The sequence below is a fragment of the Balaenoptera ricei genome, chromosome 5 (genome assembly GCF_028023285.1).
Source record: "Balaenoptera ricei isolate mBalRic1 chromosome 5, mBalRic1.hap2, whole genome shotgun sequence".
In the NCBI taxonomy this organism is placed as follows: Eukaryota; Metazoa; Chordata; class Mammalia; order Artiodactyla; family Balaenopteridae; genus Balaenoptera; species Balaenoptera ricei.
Genome location: NC_082643.1, coordinates 9,007,491 through 9,024,399, shown reverse-complemented (window position 1 = coordinate 9,024,399; position 16,909 = coordinate 9,007,491). Strand labels below are relative to the sequence as shown.

The 16,909-nt window shown below is 40.7% G+C and overlaps 1 protein-coding gene across 1 annotated transcript in view; it reads right to left on the bottom strand.

Annotated features, from left to right (window-relative positions):
* Positions 1–693: 693 nt before the first annotated feature.
* HERC6 (HECT and RLD domain containing E3 ubiquitin protein ligase family member 6) overlaps positions 694–16,909 on the bottom strand; it is a 66,488-nt gene continuing 50,272 nt past the window's right edge. The window contains 8 exon segments of the mRNA XM_059924325.1: positions 694–1,046; positions 2,822–2,924; positions 3,011–3,262; positions 4,209–4,299; positions 6,169–6,334; positions 8,769–8,910; positions 10,998–11,070; positions 11,072–11,158. Coding sequence (XP_059780308.1) covers positions 823–1,046; positions 2,822–2,924; positions 3,011–3,262; positions 4,209–4,299; positions 6,169–6,334; positions 8,769–8,910; positions 10,998–11,070; positions 11,072–11,158 — 1,138 coding nt within the window. The 3' untranslated portion in view covers positions 694–822.

Sequence of the window (16,909 nt, the reverse complement as noted above, 5' to 3'; positions counted from 1 at the left end):
TCCACATCAGCACCCCAGTATGAACTTCACCCCATAGTTTCCTTTCCCAAAGTACCACTGACACAAGGCTTCTGTGTATGGTTTGGGATGACAATAGGCATTTATAGAATAGCTTACAGTTTAAAATTTATATGAGATAGAAATGGCCCACAAAATCCACTTCTACCATACTTATATCTCTCCTTTAATTCATTCTATACCATGATGCTGAAAACATATTTCACGTTCTTCATTTTTTTCCAACTGTAATTAGATGGGAGTTCCTGGTTGGGCTTAGCCTTTAACCAAATTAATGATATCTGCATTTAGAATGCTTCTTGGAACACAGCAATGAGCATAAGTCATTATTCATTAAATTAATAAATCCCTTAACATTTAGATTTTTCAAATAGATTGTTTGGCTAAAATCAAAACTCTGGAGACATTCCAGAATATAAAAATATATATCTACGTGCCTCAAAAACATGTTGAATTAGTTTACAGTTTTATTTTTTTGAACTTCAGCATGTCTTTCATATTTGTAGACAGTGTTTACTAGATGTACAATTTTTTAAAAATATCTGTTAGCTTTTAACATTTAGTATATTTTTAAATGATAATTATTGTTCAGGAAATAATTCAGTAAAAAGCAAGCATTCTCATAGCAAGTTTAAGGATCAGGAAATGTTGATTCATTAAAAATGTTATCCTTGACTCATCATGCTATTGTTTATCCCAGCATTTGTCAACTAATTCTAACTAAAACCCGCCAACACTTTGTACTAAGAACAGAGGGATCGAAGGGTGAGAGAACCTGAGATCTGAGCCTCTCAAAGGCCACTATCACTCTGTGACCGTGGGTGAGATAAATCCTTTGTTGCTGTTGATGGCTACTTGAAGTGCTTCCTCCATTCTTTCCATTGTAGAATATTTAGGGAGGTCCAGAATATTATGACATGTCAGTGATCTTGAGAAATCTCTTTCACTGAAAGTTTCAGGACAGCAAAATAGGATTCCCACTTTCCGTACGCCTTTTACATGCAGCCTTTCATTTCCTGTAAGAAAAACTAAAAAGAAATAAACTTTGGTTAAGAGAGTTCATAGGAAGAGCAAAACTTAAAATGAAAAGGAAGAAATCAGTCACTTCACTCAACAAATATTTATTGGGTCCCCTTGTGCAAAGAGAACTAACTACATGGGACCATGTGGAGTGAAAAAAAATCATGACATTTGGTCTTGGTCCTTGATCTAGTGAGTTCATGATCTAGTTGAGGGGAAATTATATACGTGAAAATATAACAGCAAGATACGAGGAAGTTTAGTTTAGCTCAACTAGGAAGTATGAGGAGCTAATGAAGGCCCTGAGACTCAAGGCAGGGAGAGAGGCACCAGGCTGGGGTGACAGGGAAGCTTCAGAGGTCACAGCTGGCTAGTCAGTTCTCAAGGAGATGAGCTGGGTGACCATTCTAGGCAGGGGGAAAAGCCCAAGAAAAAGCCAGGGGTAGGAAAATGTAAGTGAACTCACTGAATGTACAGCCAACAGAACCACTGGACTGGGCTTCCCTGGTGGCGCAGTGGTTAAGAATCCACCTGCCAATGCAAAGGACACAGGTTCGAGCCCTGGTCCGGGAAGATCCCACATGCTGCGGAGCAACTAAGCCTGTGCACCACAACTACTGAGCCTGCACTCTAGAGCCCGCGAGCCACAACTACTGAGCCTGTGTGCCACAACTACTGAAGCCCACGCACCTAGAGCCCATGCTCCACAACAAGAGAAGCCACCGCAATGAGAAGCCCGTGCACTGCAACAAAGAGTAGCCCCCGCTTGCCGCAGCTAGAGAAAGCCTGCGCACAGCAACGAAGACCCAACGCAGCCAAAAATTAAAAAATAAAATAAATTAAAAAAAAAAAAGAACCACTGGACTGAAGCAGAAGTTTCCCATTAAGAGAGAAGATTGGAAAGGTAGTTTGGGCTTGTGGAGAAGTAGGTTAGGTTTATGGGAAAGTTGTCCTCAAACATCCTCAGTAGCAACAAAAATAGCAAGAAGATGCGTATCTCAGGAAAAACTGAGAAATGGGATGAAAAGGTAAGAGAATAAGTCATTAAGTCTGTCCTGTGGAAACCTTAGGGTTCCCACCAAGAGAAGTACTTATACCACACGGAGCTTAGTGGTCTTGAGCCTGGGCTTTGAATTAGCCTGCTGGGTTCAAATTCTCATTCTGACACTCACCAGCTGTTTGAACACAGGCAAGACACTAAATGCCTCAAGCCTTTTTTTCCTTGTATCTGAAATGGGGAAAAATAAAAGTGCCTGCTTCATGAGGTCGCTATTAGGATAAAGGGGTGTAATAGATATAAAGTGATCAGTACAATGCCTGGTGTAGAGGAGGCACACGATAGAAAGGCAGTTATTATTATTATCACCATCAGTGGTCATTGCTATTATTATTATTACTTCTAGAATAGCATTTGAGACAGTTGACATTGTCCTAATTCCATAGGACTTTAGGTAATTAAATAAAGGTAGGAATGTGAGATAAAAGGCTCAATTAGGAGCCAACTAGAGTGAAGAAAGAGGACACAAACTGAAATTGGAGGTGGTATTAGAGTCAGTGCAGACAAGGTAGTAAAATAGCAATATCTTTATTACTATCATTTTTTAAAAAATGGGGAACAGGCTTATGTAAGAGAGAGAACAGTGGTCTAGAAGGCAGGAAACCTGGATTCTAACCCTTGCTTTGCCATTAACATTTGTGACACACCATTAATAATGACTTTATCTCAAATAAGATATTTTAAAAGATATATAATTATAGATCCATCTATTACTACAATGCTTACAGAGGAATTTTCTCTTTTCATCCAAAGTTAATTTATGGAAAGCATTCCAAAACATCAGTATCGTAGGATGTGATTTACAGTATCCTGGACCATACCTTGAATTCTTGAAAAAAAAAAAAAAAGGAGAAAAATGGTTTTTAGGGGGAATTCTTGTTTGGAAGAATTGGAGGCACTTTAGTGATCACCTACCTTTTCAAACTGTTTCCAGTCATAATCAGTATTTCCAACTATTGCTGTTATTAGTTCTTCAGGCTGGAAATGTTTAAGTATCTCTTTGTCAAAGACTTTATGAAATCCTCTCTGAAATTCCTTATAAACTGCCATGACAGAGGTGTTGAAAATGTAATCAACACACTTAGAAACACAGTCTTTCCTTGAGGGAAGCAAAAAAAAAGGCCAATAATATACTTTACCAGTGACTAAACTATTCTCTACTTTGCCCTTTTTACATTTCTATTGAGAAAGAAAAGGAAATTATGTCTGCATTGCACACAACCCTGTATGACACGGGGATGAAACACCTGGTCAGCTAGAAGAAGGAAACTTGGAGAATATGGCAAAAGGATGAAGGCTTTGTTTTGCTCCCATTTCCCCAGCTGCAGACAGGACAATATTTTAAAAACACTAATCTGAATATGTCATTCTGCTTAAAATCTTTCAAAGGCTTCTCATTGCCTTTAGGGTAAATTTCAAACCTCTTTAGCAGGATCAAAAAGGCCTCCATGATGTGACCCTTGCCCGACTCAGGAGCCTCTTCCCGCTTCTGCTGGAACCTCCGGCCGCGCTGACCCTCAGTTCACTGGCCTCACCGTCTCTCTTATGGTTAGGCCACAGCAGGCGGGGCTTCCTTTTCACCCGGCAACTTCCATCACTCATCAGAATTTAAAATGAGCATGACTTTCTCAGGGTTGGTCCTCTGTTCCTCTCTCTCTCCCCTCTCACAATACATCACTATGTGAAAATTATTTCTGCAAAGGTTGTCTTCTCCACTACGTGATGAGTTTCCTGATGGCAGGTGTGCTTGAGGTTATTTCCACCAAAACATGCTAGTACATTCTTCCCTATACAATTTTAAATAACTAGGCGTTAGTTAATTACTTATGTAGTTCCGTCTTCTAAATATATATATAGAGAGAGACATACCCTAGTATATGCTGTATATTGCTTTAAGCATACATCATTCCATTTAGTTTTTTATATCGTTCACATTGAATAATTGCTGTCTTTTCACTTTATTTGAGAGTATATAGACATAAGGTATCAAATGAGGAGCAAGTGGGGGAAAAGTCCTACAGTTTTACAGAAGTAAAACACCCTTCAAAAGACACATCCCATATTTAAGACACTGTAATAAAAATATTTTTAAAAAACGTTAAATCTAAACTACAATCTGGCTTTCATTAGTACTCACAGAAAAACGTATGCCAAGTGCTTCTTTAATGTCACCAGCTTCATCATTTAGAACTCCCTGCAAATTCCTAATGAAAAATTTGGTTTAAAACATTATATTTATTATTCTTGTAAAATTTCAAAAGAAATAAATGTTCAGTGGAAAAAGCTGCGGACAATGTAGAAATGTATAAAATGCCATGTGAATTTCTTCTCCTCCACCTACCCACTCCCTCTTCCTGGAATTAACCTCTATTTACGGTTTGATTGGTAGACCCACTGCTAACACAGACACTGCTGCGTCTTGGTGGAAATTATAAAAAGGAGCACCTTCCTCTAGACCAGTGGTTCTCAACCAGGGGTGGTTTTGTCCCCCAGGGAACATCTGGCAAAATCTGGAGACATCTTTGGTTGTTACGACTGAAGGGAGTTTTGCTACTGGCATCTGGTGGGTAGCAACCCCATATGCTGCTAAACATTCCTACGATGTCCAGGTCAGCGCTCCACAACAAAGAATTATCCAGCCCAAAATGTCAGTATTGCCAAGGTTGAAAAACCCTGCTCTACACTGTCAGAGCACATGGTGAAAATCTAGCCAGTTTGTTCTTCCACTAACAGTACGTGAGAAGAGAATACTTCCCCCCCCATCTGCTGCCAAGTCTACATTTTACAAGAAACTTTTAACAGTTGTCAATCCGTAAGCAGAAAAATATCTCATTTTCATTTGCATTTTCTTGATTACTAGTAAGGTGAGCATATTTTCGTTTTATTATTATGTACACACACACACATAGCCATATCTGCATGAATATCTATGTTATGCATCAGAGATATTAATCCTTTGTCCTATGTGCTGCCAGTATTTTCCTCACAGGATATAGTTTGCCTTTTAACTTAGAACAAGTATTTTTCGAACCTTAAAAAATAAAGTTGATGACATGCAGATTTATTAAAATAAATGAAATGATTAAATAGGATTTATTTAAAACAAATATAGCATGCATGATTCTCATTAAGAATATCATGTACTTGGCTTCCCCGGTGGCGCAGTGGTTGAGAATCCGCCTGCTAATGCAGGGGAAAGGGGTTCGAGCCCTGGTCTGGGAAGATCCCACATGCCGCGGAGCAACTGGGCCCGTGAGCCACAACTACTGAGCCTGCGCGTCTGGAGCCTGTGCTCCGCAACAAGAGAGGCCGCGATAGTGAGAGGCCCGCGCACCGCGATGAAGAGTGGCCCCCACTTGCCACAACTAGAGAAAGCCTTCGCACAGAAACGAAGACCCAACACAGCCATAAATAAATAAATAAATAAATTTTAAAAAAAAAGAAAAAAGAATATCATGTACTGGGCTTCCCTGGTGGCGCAGCGGTTGAGAACCTGCCTGCCAATGCAGGGGACACGGGTTCGAGCCCTGGTCTGGGAAGATCCCACATGCCGCGGAGCAACTGGGCCCGTGAGCCACAATTACTGAGCCTGCGCGTCTGGAGCCTGTGCTCCGCAACAAGAGAGGCCGCGACAGTGAGAGGCCCACGCACCGCGATGAAGAGTGGCCCCCACTTGCCGCAACTAGAGAAAGCCCTCGCACAGAAACAAAGACCCAACACAGCCAAAAATAAATATAAATAAATAAAAATTAAAAAAAAAACCAAAAACCAATAATTAAAAAAAAAAAAAGAATATCATGTACTATCCAAAGCAACTGTTTCCATCTGGATAAATTCAAGAGACCAGGCCAGAGCTCCGTTTATTGTGCTGGTTGATAATTAAGGAGCATTTGGCTTTTCTCCATTTTTAAATGTTTACTTGATTATAAGTCATGCCAAAATTCAAATTCATCTAAAGAGCATGCACATTTATTGAAACTGAAGACCTTGTCTGTGTGTATAACATTATTTATATTTAAACTACTGAGACTGACTCCATATATAGTCCTAGAAAAGCAATTATATTTACTTACTTCCCCAAAAGAGGACTGAGTTCTTTTAAATCTAATGATGGCTCTTGGTCCAGAAGTTTCTTAAACAGAGCCAGCGGGAAAGGGAGGTCGACGACATTAAAATTGTACAGGGAGTGTCCACACAGCATCCCAAAGAGGAAATATCTCTTCTTCTCAAATTTAGGGGGTAAAAGGAGAAGGAAAAAAATCCTTAATGTATTATAAATAATCAATAATCCAAAGGGATAATTAGATTAGTAAAAAAAGGTTTGGTGCCCTTTTCTAAAAGTCAGAAATTAGAAACAAAATGGGCTTCAGGAAAATCAAAATTTGAGGTTCTTACACAGGCTATAAACACAAAGTAAATTTCTTCCATAAGTTAAAATACAAATTTTAACAGTTCAGAATACTGAATAAGTGAATTTGCATTTTGTTACTAATAGCACATCTGGAATATGAAAAAACATGCTCAGATAGCCTCATAAACCAAGGTTTTCACTATTTAATTTTACAGTCTTTGTCTTCAAATTCATGTACAAAAATGACACCAGGAAGGAAGGGTACACTTTATCTACACCTGCAGTGGGCACCAGGCATGTCAGGTGTGTGTCAGAGGAGCGTTCCCCTGTGATGCCGTCTTGACCTAGATGTGCTTACAGGGATAAGCATATGGGTCAGGGAAGGTGACCGACGCCGTTGACTGTGAGGGTCTGTGGAAGGAGGAAGGAAAGAGTCCTGATGAAATCTCTTAAATTTGTATAGTGCCCTGAAGTTTTCATGGTGCTTCACGCTTTGATATACCTTGTTTTAATCTCACAACAGCTCTATAAAGCAGGCAGAAAAGAAATTATGACAGCTGTTTTATAGGTGAGGAAACTGAAAACTCAAGAGAGGCTAAATTACACAGCCATCAGCACTCAAGACTAGAACTCTGGGCTTCTAATCCCACATGATTGCTTCCTTCCTTATCCTACCGTGTTTCTCAACAACTATTACAACACTTAAAATCAGCAGCCTATAATTTCAAAAAATTGCTAAAGTTCCTGGTGTTTTAGTCTTATCGCTCCATCTACATATACAAAAAGTTTCAAGAGGAAAGAGATTGTGTTACACACTAATTTGAATCTTCTACAATATTTAATACAATGTGGGAACCTCAAGAAAGAGCCAGCAAAAGCGTGTTGATTGATAAAAATCCTACCACTGGCACACCTTGGCCATTCCTATCTTTTAGAGGTTCATTCTTTCTCAAAAAAGATACAAAACACCTTTCAGTACTTTTTCACTCCCATTCATCTTCTCCTCCTGTCCCTGTCCTTTCTGGGTTCCAAACTCCACCATGTCATCTGAAGAACATTCTGGAAGTTTATGGGAAAGGAGATCAATAAATTGAAGCTCAGCATGTGATTCTTTTTAGAATTATTTGCTCTGTGTTACTCATACAGAAAGGAAGTTTTTTTGTTCCTTTACGAAAATGTTTACATATTGAGGATCTTTGTAAAAATATAATCATTGCATAAATGAATCACCTTATTAGAATTAGCAATTATCTCTAGGCTTCTATTAACAATTTCTCTTAATTTGAAACTCTAGATTACTGCCTCTTAAAATTTAGGAAACCACCCAAATATCCATCAACAGGAGACTAGATTAACAAAGTGTGGTACATCTAAACTACGGAATACTGCTCAGCAATAAAAGGGAATAAACTATGATACATACAACAATATGCACGAGCCTCAGTATAATTATGCTGAGTGAAAGAGGACAGACACGAAGACTACTTATGAGTCCATGTATGTAAACGTCTAGGAAATTCAAACTGTGCTATAGTGACAGAAATCCGACCAGTGGTTGCCTGGGCAACCACTACTCCTGGGGCAAGGAGGAGAAGCAGGGAGGAGAAAGATCAGAAGGGGATCTGAGGCTCTCTGGGGGATGATGGATATGTTCATTGTCTTGAGCTTCACCATGGCTATAGATGTACATCAACATTCATCAAATTGGACACTTTATGTGCCGTTTATCATATCTCAAGTATGCTTTATTCAAGCTCTTTAAAAATTTAATGTTCATATGAATCACCTGGGGATCTTATTAAACAATACATGTTCTGATCTGGGCCTGAGATTCTGCTTTTCTACCAGCTCCAGGTAACGCTGGAGCTTCTGCGCTGTGGAGCATGTTTTGAGTAGCAAGGCTTTATGTGACCTAATTTCACATTAGTATATATTGTGTTCATGTTACAGTATATGGTATACTTTTTCTGTTCTGAAAAACCATAAGAAAACAAATAAAAAACTTACATTGGGGGCTTCCCTGGTGGCGCAGTGGTTGAGAGTCTGCCTGCCAATGCAGGGGACACGGGTTCGAGCCCTGGTCTGGGAAGATCCCACGTGCCGCGGAGCAACTAGGCCCGTGAGCCACAACTACTGAGCCTGCGCGTCTGGAGCCTGTGCTCCGCAACAAGAGAGGCCGCGATAGTGAGAGGCCCGCGCACCGCGATGAAGAGTGGCCCCCACTTGCCACAACTAGAGAAAGCCTGCGCACAGAAACGAAGACCCAACACAGCCATAAATAAATAAATAAACAAATACTTTAAAAAAAAAAAAAACTTACATTGACAGGAAACCACACGTAGGAGCCCTCTTCAGTTTATATGAACATCCCATATTCTTTCTTGGTCGTATCTTCAAATATACAGTGGAAGAACCCGGACTTCACCCCTTCTCCCACAGAACGAATTTCTTTAATAAATTCAACCTGAGGAAAGAGAACACAGTCCCAGGTCCAGATTTAAAATATAATGCCTTGACCTTTACGGAAAAGTTTCAAACCTCCTGCCATCACCAGGATTCCCAGGATCCGCTCTCCTTACCTAACTGTACTCTGTTCTCCCTCAATCTGCTTCTGAGCAGCGGAGGCCATGAACCTATTTACTGTCCGATTACTGTATAGTGAGGGCATGGGTCCCTTCCACGGCTGCGTGAACCAAGTGAAGCGGGATTCTAGCAAGACTCCGCATTCTCCAATTATGTTGACCAGTGTCTTGAACCAAATTTTGATGTGCTTCAAACCCCTGGGCCACTAAGTTCCTCAATTCTTCTATCTTGTTTATCTTCCTCTCATCATTCAGGCTTTAAAACTTGGGCTCCAGTCAACAATTGTTTGTTTTCTCCTGCCTCTCCCCTCATTAGGACTTCAGATAAACAGCCCTCCCCATCAGCGTGGGCATGACACCTTTGTAGGAACCTTCAGAGCTGACTGGCCAGAATACTCATGTGGGCATCAATAAGAACAGGTCCGTCTTTTCTAGAGTCTACCTCTGGGCTTTGTAGTTGAGTACTATCCTGGGTTTCCTACTACCTCTCTAACTACTCCTTCTATCCTTCCCTTTCTGTCTGTTTCTTTTTATCTTTTTAATACAAGTATCAGCAAGCTTCACTAAGAGTTCTCTTTCTCTTCTGTTTGCCTAGAAGATCTTACTTACTGGCGCTTTGATCAACCAACTCCTTGGCCACTGTCCATCATCTCCAAGGGCCTGCCTCACATTCCATCCAGAAAGCCCAATAATAAATTAAGCTTGCTTCTGATTTTCCTATTTCTGCTCATTTACACTAGCAAGTCTGCCTTTGCCACAGTCAGGACCTGCTCATAAAGGGCCTTGACAACCTTGCCTTGTTCAGAGTCTATATTTTGATTGGGTTTGTCTTGAAGTTTGCCTTCTTACCTCTTTGTCATCTCCTGTAGGCAGAATCATTTTCTATTGATTTCCTCATAATCAAGATTTGAAGGAAGATAGGTACAGAGGGAGACAACAACTAGAGAGTCTGGCTTATAAAACAGTTTCTATGTTTTCCATTAGAGTCCCATGCTGGGGGGCATACCTCTCCTCTCTGAGGCCCACCCTCAGGTTCTGACTTCTTCTCTGAGAACTTAACTCTTCCCCTCATGGCTGATATCAGGAAAATTCACTCCCTTCTGGACAGATGCCAGCCCTCACCTACAAAGTTAGTCATTATTCTGTGAGCAAACGATCGGAGGTACCACACAGTGAAAACCCTACAGGTGCCCACAGAGTGTGAAGTGAAGTGAAGGATGCCGACAATTGGAACCAATATACTGGAAAGTCTACGACTAAAACTAGAGCCAAAATGCAGGATAAGTATCTGTTGTACCTGCTGCTTGCTGATTGCATTCACAGCCCCAGTTCTTCACCCCGCCTTGACCCAGGTCTTTTGCATGTGACTTTGCAGTTCCTCTCATTAAAGAGGCTGAGTGTATTTTGCCAGCCCTTGACTTGAGTTCAGCCACGTGACCTGCTTTGACTAAAGCAATGTTTGTCGTGTGACTGGGCTTCCTGTCTTGTACCTCTGACAATGCTGTGAGAACATGTTAGCGGGTCCCAGGAAGAAGATGGAAAACGTAGGAACCAGGGCCCGGGGCCAAACTGCCCCAGCCAGACCTAGCCTAGATCAGCCAATCCCCAGCCAACTCGCAAACACGTAAACAAGTATAGACAAAAATCTGCAAAGCCACCCAGATGAGTTCAACTTAGATTAGCAGACCCTCAGCTGAATTGCAGATCTGTAAAATTATTATTTTAAGTCACTGTGCTTTGGGATGGTTCATTAAGCAGCATTTCTGTAGCCATAGGTAACTAATAGTTAACTCATAACCCCAGTGTTCAATTAAACACCCCATAGCTTTTCTCTGAAGGGTAAGCAAGGAATCCTGGAAACCATTAGGCTGACGACTATAGTTGCAAACACAGGCTCTTCCTGTGCTACACTATATAAATGTTTCCCTCCCACGTTAGCAAAAATAGCCAGTGAGGCTTTTTACTGTACCACTAGTATTTTCCGGAAGTCAGTGACTTCAGCTTGGCTTAACTGACGCAGAGCGTCTTCAACTAGGTGACTGTCTGACTCTAAGTGTAAATGGAGGGGATTCACCCTTTCCTTGCAGAATTATTTGCCCAAAATCCATGCACTCTTTTCCCTTCGGATTCCTAGAAAAAGAAATAGTTTAGGAATCCTCATAGGAATACTAGGAATTGTTTAATATTTCAAATAAACATATTTTATATAGCACACATGTATGCCTACCGTTGCTATATACACTCATACTGTAATTATTTAAGGAAAAGAGCATCGTATCTATATTACGGGAGATAAAGAGATCACAGGATCTGTGGCATCTAGGAACTGTATACAGGGGATTACTCACCATGGATGTACAGCTAAATAATCTCAGATCACTTATCATAGGAAACATAATCCTTACAGGTGACAGTGGTATTAAACATGCGGAAGCATTACATCCAGTGTTATCCACTTCACAGACTTGCCACCATAATCCTCAAAAATATAAGGGCAGTGGCGGAGCCCAGACGTGTCAGATGTAGGAAGAAGACTAGAGGAAAGCCTTTCCCAGAGAAAATCCACTCCTCCTCTACTATGTGATCTATGATCTATGATCTGTGATCTGTGATCATAGATCTGTGATCTATGTGATGGATCTATGTGATCCATCTACTGGATTTGCATGGGAACTCCCTAAAAAGATGTCACTGGTGGCCTCATTTTGTAGCTAGCATTCTTCTTGGCCCCCCAATACAGTACTTCCATGTAGCTTCTCTGAATTCTCAACATTTCCTTACCAATTTAGTCCCACCATCTTGATTCTGCTGAACTCCCTTGGATTAGAAATCAAGTGTTGGACTTGCTATCCTTGCTTTGACCTCAACATGCCTCTAGGGCTTCTGCTTTATCCCAAGGACAGTAAAGGAGTATTTAGGATTTATAAACCAATGCAACCCTCTTGGGGCCTGTCCTGCAATAGTGACAGCAGGACAGATGGATAACAGCTATGCCATCCCAGGTTTCCAGGCTGAGTGTGGTTGCCCATATAAGCCCTCCACAAGCATCTGAGATAAGTGTGCCTGTGGCTCTAGGCTTGGGAAGGCCCTGTCCCAGATCTCTGCCACCACTAAGTACTGGGAATTTGATATATGATGCTCCTAGATTCTTCTGGTTGTTCCTTAAGATGTTTGTTGTAAAGAAATTCCAGGTTTGCAGGGAAATGGAAAAGTGCCATTTCTGGTCCTTCCTGGTGGTGGGTCTTCTCTTCCTGTGGTCCAGGAGTCTGCAGCTCTGGGATGCGTCGCGATTCTGATGGCCGAGCAACGTGTCCTGCGGCTCTGAGTGACAGGGAGTGTCCAGCAAAGCCCTCCACTGACTACAGCAGGGAGAGGTGTATGTGGCCTGTTGCAGGCCCCCCTCCTGTCACCTAGCCAAGAACTGGACTGGAAACCTGCAGCTTAACTTAATTTCCAGCTCCTCTACACCCATTCTCCATGTACTGGTTTCCCCTCTCTACATTGATGCATTTGAATTGGTAATACAGTTCGGAGCTTACAATTTTGACTACATCCATCATCTCTCCCTTGGAAGACAGGACTCTGGCGTCTGCTTTCTAACTTCACCCTTGACAACTACAACTAGAGTTTTCTTGTCCTCGAATCTTCCCTAATGCTTCATAATATGCAACCTGCCTGGGTCCACTGTCCACCCAACCCTCATTAACACAGTAGAGAGGTTAGATAGAGCGCTGCTGTAGAAGAAAGTACCATGTAGGGAAGGACTTGTTTAAAGGACACTTAAGGGGCAGGTAGGCTTCGCAAGGAAAGACAATCTATTTTCTCTCATTACCAGGGATGTTAGGAAAATTTTTAAAAGGGGTAGCTGGGAAACAAAAGAGGAGATGATTCAGTCAAATCTCCTTGTAAACATGCTGATGACAGACACTAATAACCACAACTAAAGGAAGAGTCCTTAACTACAGAATGCTTTTAGCAGGATGTACCTTGTCTATCTAGGCTGCTTATTATAAAGAAACATGGAATTTATAGATTTATGGGGCATGGCTCACTGGAAAATGTCATGTAAGCTATATAATTAATAGGGTATATAAAGGAAATGCTTGATAACTGAAACGGCTCATTTTGTGCATGTGATGTCCCAGACTTCTCCATGTCTCACCATGTGAGTCTTTAAAGTACAAGTATCATAGATAAACAGATACAAACCTTTCCTGAGGAATGGCCTAGAAAACAAGCCTCAGCAATCAAGAAAATGTTTGGGAAATCTTCAGCATAATGTCTGGGGGTAGGGGCTGGGATGAGGATTATAGATACATAACTAAAAGCTCAGGCTGATGGCGATAAGAGACACAAAACAGCATGTAAATGTTGTGTGGGAACAATACAACTAGGAGAGAAGAAGCAGAGGGGAGAGTAAGTGGAAAGCAGAATAAACTCACTGAATGACTCACAGGCACTATCCGGGAAGAAAAGATATCACTTGTGGCTTACAAATCAAGCTCCAAGACTCTTAAGCAAATAAGAAAATCTAAAGACTAACACTAAGAACATAGTAACTAAAACTGGATTGAGGAAGAGAATGAAGGGAGTGGGAAAGAACAGTTACGAGATAATTTCAGTATTCCTCATAGTAGAAGAACAATGAATATTAACTGAAGAATATGAGGATTCAGGGACTTCCCCGGTGGTCCAGCGGTTAAGAATCCACCTTGCAATGCAGGGGACACGGGTTCGAGCCCTCTTCGGGGAACTGGGATTCCTACATGCCGCTGGGCATCTAAGCCTGCGTGCTGCAACTACTGAGCCCACGCACCACAACTACAGAGCCCACGCACTCTGGAGCCCGCGCCACAACTACAGAGCCCACGTGTTCTGCAGCCTGCACGCCACAACTTGAGAGAAGCCCACACGCCACAACTAGACAGAAGCCCACGCGCTGCAACGAAGAGCCCGCACGCCGCAACTAAGACCTGACCCGGCCATAAATAAATACATAAATAAAAAGAGTATAGGATTCAGGCACTATGTAATAATAAGAAACACAATTAAAATTAAACTGAAATGTTATGATTAAGCCATCACATCTGGAAAAGATCACAAAGCTTGGTAACACTGCATCGGTGAGAGTGTGTGAAAGAAGCTTTTCATACGTTGCTGGTAGCAACGTAAGTTGGTACAACCACTACGTACAGTAATTTGGCAACATTTAATTATGAAAGGAAAAAGATTAAGCATCATTCTACCTTCATATAGGACTGATATTTTTCAGGGTAACCAAATGGCCCTGATTGACAGGGAAAAGTTCTTTACAGAATTCCAGTTAATAATTTTGGAAGGAATGATAAGATCAGAAATATCACCATTTTTCAAACTTTAACAATGCAATGGATGAAGTTATTCATTAAAGGTTGATGGAATGCATGTATCTTTCCAAATTCAACTATATACGCAGGAGTGGAATTTCTCGGTCATATGGCAATTCTATTTTCAGTTTTTTGAGAACCCTCCATACTATTTACCACAGTGCTACACCAATTTACATTTCCACCAACAGTGTGCAAGGGTTCCCTTTCCTCCACACTGGGTGACAGGTTTTATCTTTCAATATTTTGAGTATGTCATTCCACTCTCTCCTAGTCTGTAGAGTTTCTGCTGAGAAATCTGCTGATAGTTTAGTGGGGCTATCTTTGTAGGTTGCTGTCTTTTGTTCCCCGGCTGTCTTTAAAATTCTTTATCACTGACTTTTGCCAGTTTTAATATAATGTGCCTTGGAGAAGGTCTTTTTGCATTGAGATAATAAGGTGTTCTATTAGCTTCACGCACTTGTATATCCAGTTCCTTTCCCAGCTTTGGGAAGTCCTCAGCTATTATTTTTTCTAAATAAGCTCTGTGCTCCCTTCTCCTTCTCTTCTCCTTCTGGGATACTCATTACCCCAGAAGGAGGGTTCTCTTTTCTCCACATCCTCACCAACATTTGTTATTTGTGTTCTTTTTGATGATGGCCATTCTGACAGGTGTGAGGGGACAACTCATTGTGGTTTTGGTTTGCGTTTCCCTGATGATCAACCATGTTGAGCATCTTTTCATGTGCCTGTCGGCCAAATGCATTTCCTCTTTGGAAAAATGTCTGTTCAGCTCTTCTGCCCATTTCTTAATTGGGTGGTTTGTTTTTTTGATGCTAAGTTGTATTACCTGTTTATATATGTTGGATATTAATCTCTTATCAGTCATATAATTTGCAAATATTTTTCTCCCATTCGGTAGGTTGTCTTTTCGTTTTGTCAATGGCTTCCTTTGCTGTGCAAAAGCTCTTAAGTTTAACTAGGTCCATTTGTTGATTTTTGCTTTTATTTCCCTTACTCCAGGAGATGGATCGAAAAAAAATATTCCTGTGATTTATGTCAAACAGCGTTCTGCCTATGTTTTCCTCTAAGAGTTTTATAGTATGTGGTCTTACATTTAGGTCTTTAATTCACTTTGAGTTCATTTTTGTATATGGTGTTACAGAATGTTCTAATTTCATTCTTTTCCATGTAGCTGTCCAGTTTTCCCAGCACCACTTATTGAAGAGACTGTGTTTTCTCCATTTTATACTCTTGCCTCCTTTGTCATAGATTAGTTGACCGTAGTGTGTGGGTTTATTTCTGAGCTCTCTATTCAGTTCCATTCGTCTATGTGTCTGCTTCTGTGCCAGTACCATACTGTTTCTTATTTTTTTTTAATTGGAGTATAGTTGCTTTACAATATTGTGTTAGTTTATACTGTACAGTAAAGTGAATCAGGTATATATATACATATATCCCCTCTTTTTTGGATTTCCTTCCCATTTAGGTCACCACAGAGCACTGAGTAGAGTTCCCTGTGCTATATAGTAGGTTCTCATTAGTTATCTATTTTATACATAGTATCAATAGTGTTTATATGTCACTCCCAATCTCCCAATTCATCCCACCCTCTCCTTTCCCCCTTGGTATCCATATGCTTGTTCTCTACGTCTGTGTCTCTATTTCTGCCTTGTAAATAAGATTGTCTATAGCACTTTTTTCAGATTCCACATATATGCATTAATATACAATATTTGTTTTTCTCTTTCTGACTTACTTCGCTCTGTATGACAGTCTCTAGGTCCATCCATGTCTCTACAAATGACCCAGTTTCACTCCTTTTTATGGCTGAGTAATACTCCATTGTACATATGTACCACATCTTCTTCACCCATTCCTCTGTTGATGGACATTTACGTTGCTTCCATGCCCTGGCTACTGTAAATAGTGCTGCAATGAACACTGGGGTGCATGTGTCTTTTTGAATTCTGGTTTTCTCTGGATATATGCCCAGTAGTGGGACTGCTGGGTCATATGGTAGTTCTATTTTTAGTTTTTTAAGGAACCTCCATACTGTTCTCCATAGTAGCTGTATCAATTTACATTCCCACCAACAGTGCAAGAGGGTTCCCTTTTCTCCACACCCTCTCCAGCATTTACTGTTTGTAAATTTTTTTGATGATGGTCATTCTGACTGGTGTGAGATGATACCTCATTGTATTTTTGTTTTGCATTTCTCTAATAATTAGCGATGTTGAGCATCTTTTCATGTGTTTGTCAGCCATCTGTATGTCTTCTTTGGAGAAATGTCTATTTAGGTCTTCTGCCCATTTTTAGATTGGGTTGTTTGGTTTTTTTTTTTGATATTGAGCTGCATGAGCTGTTTGTATATTTTGGAGATTAATCCTTTGTCAGTTGCTTTGTTTGCAAATATTTTCTCCCATTCTGAGGGCTGTCTTTTCGTCTTGTTTCTGGTTTACTTTGCTGTGCAAAAGCTTTTAAGTTTAATTAGGTCCCATTTATTTATTTTTGTTTTTATTCTCATTACTCTAGG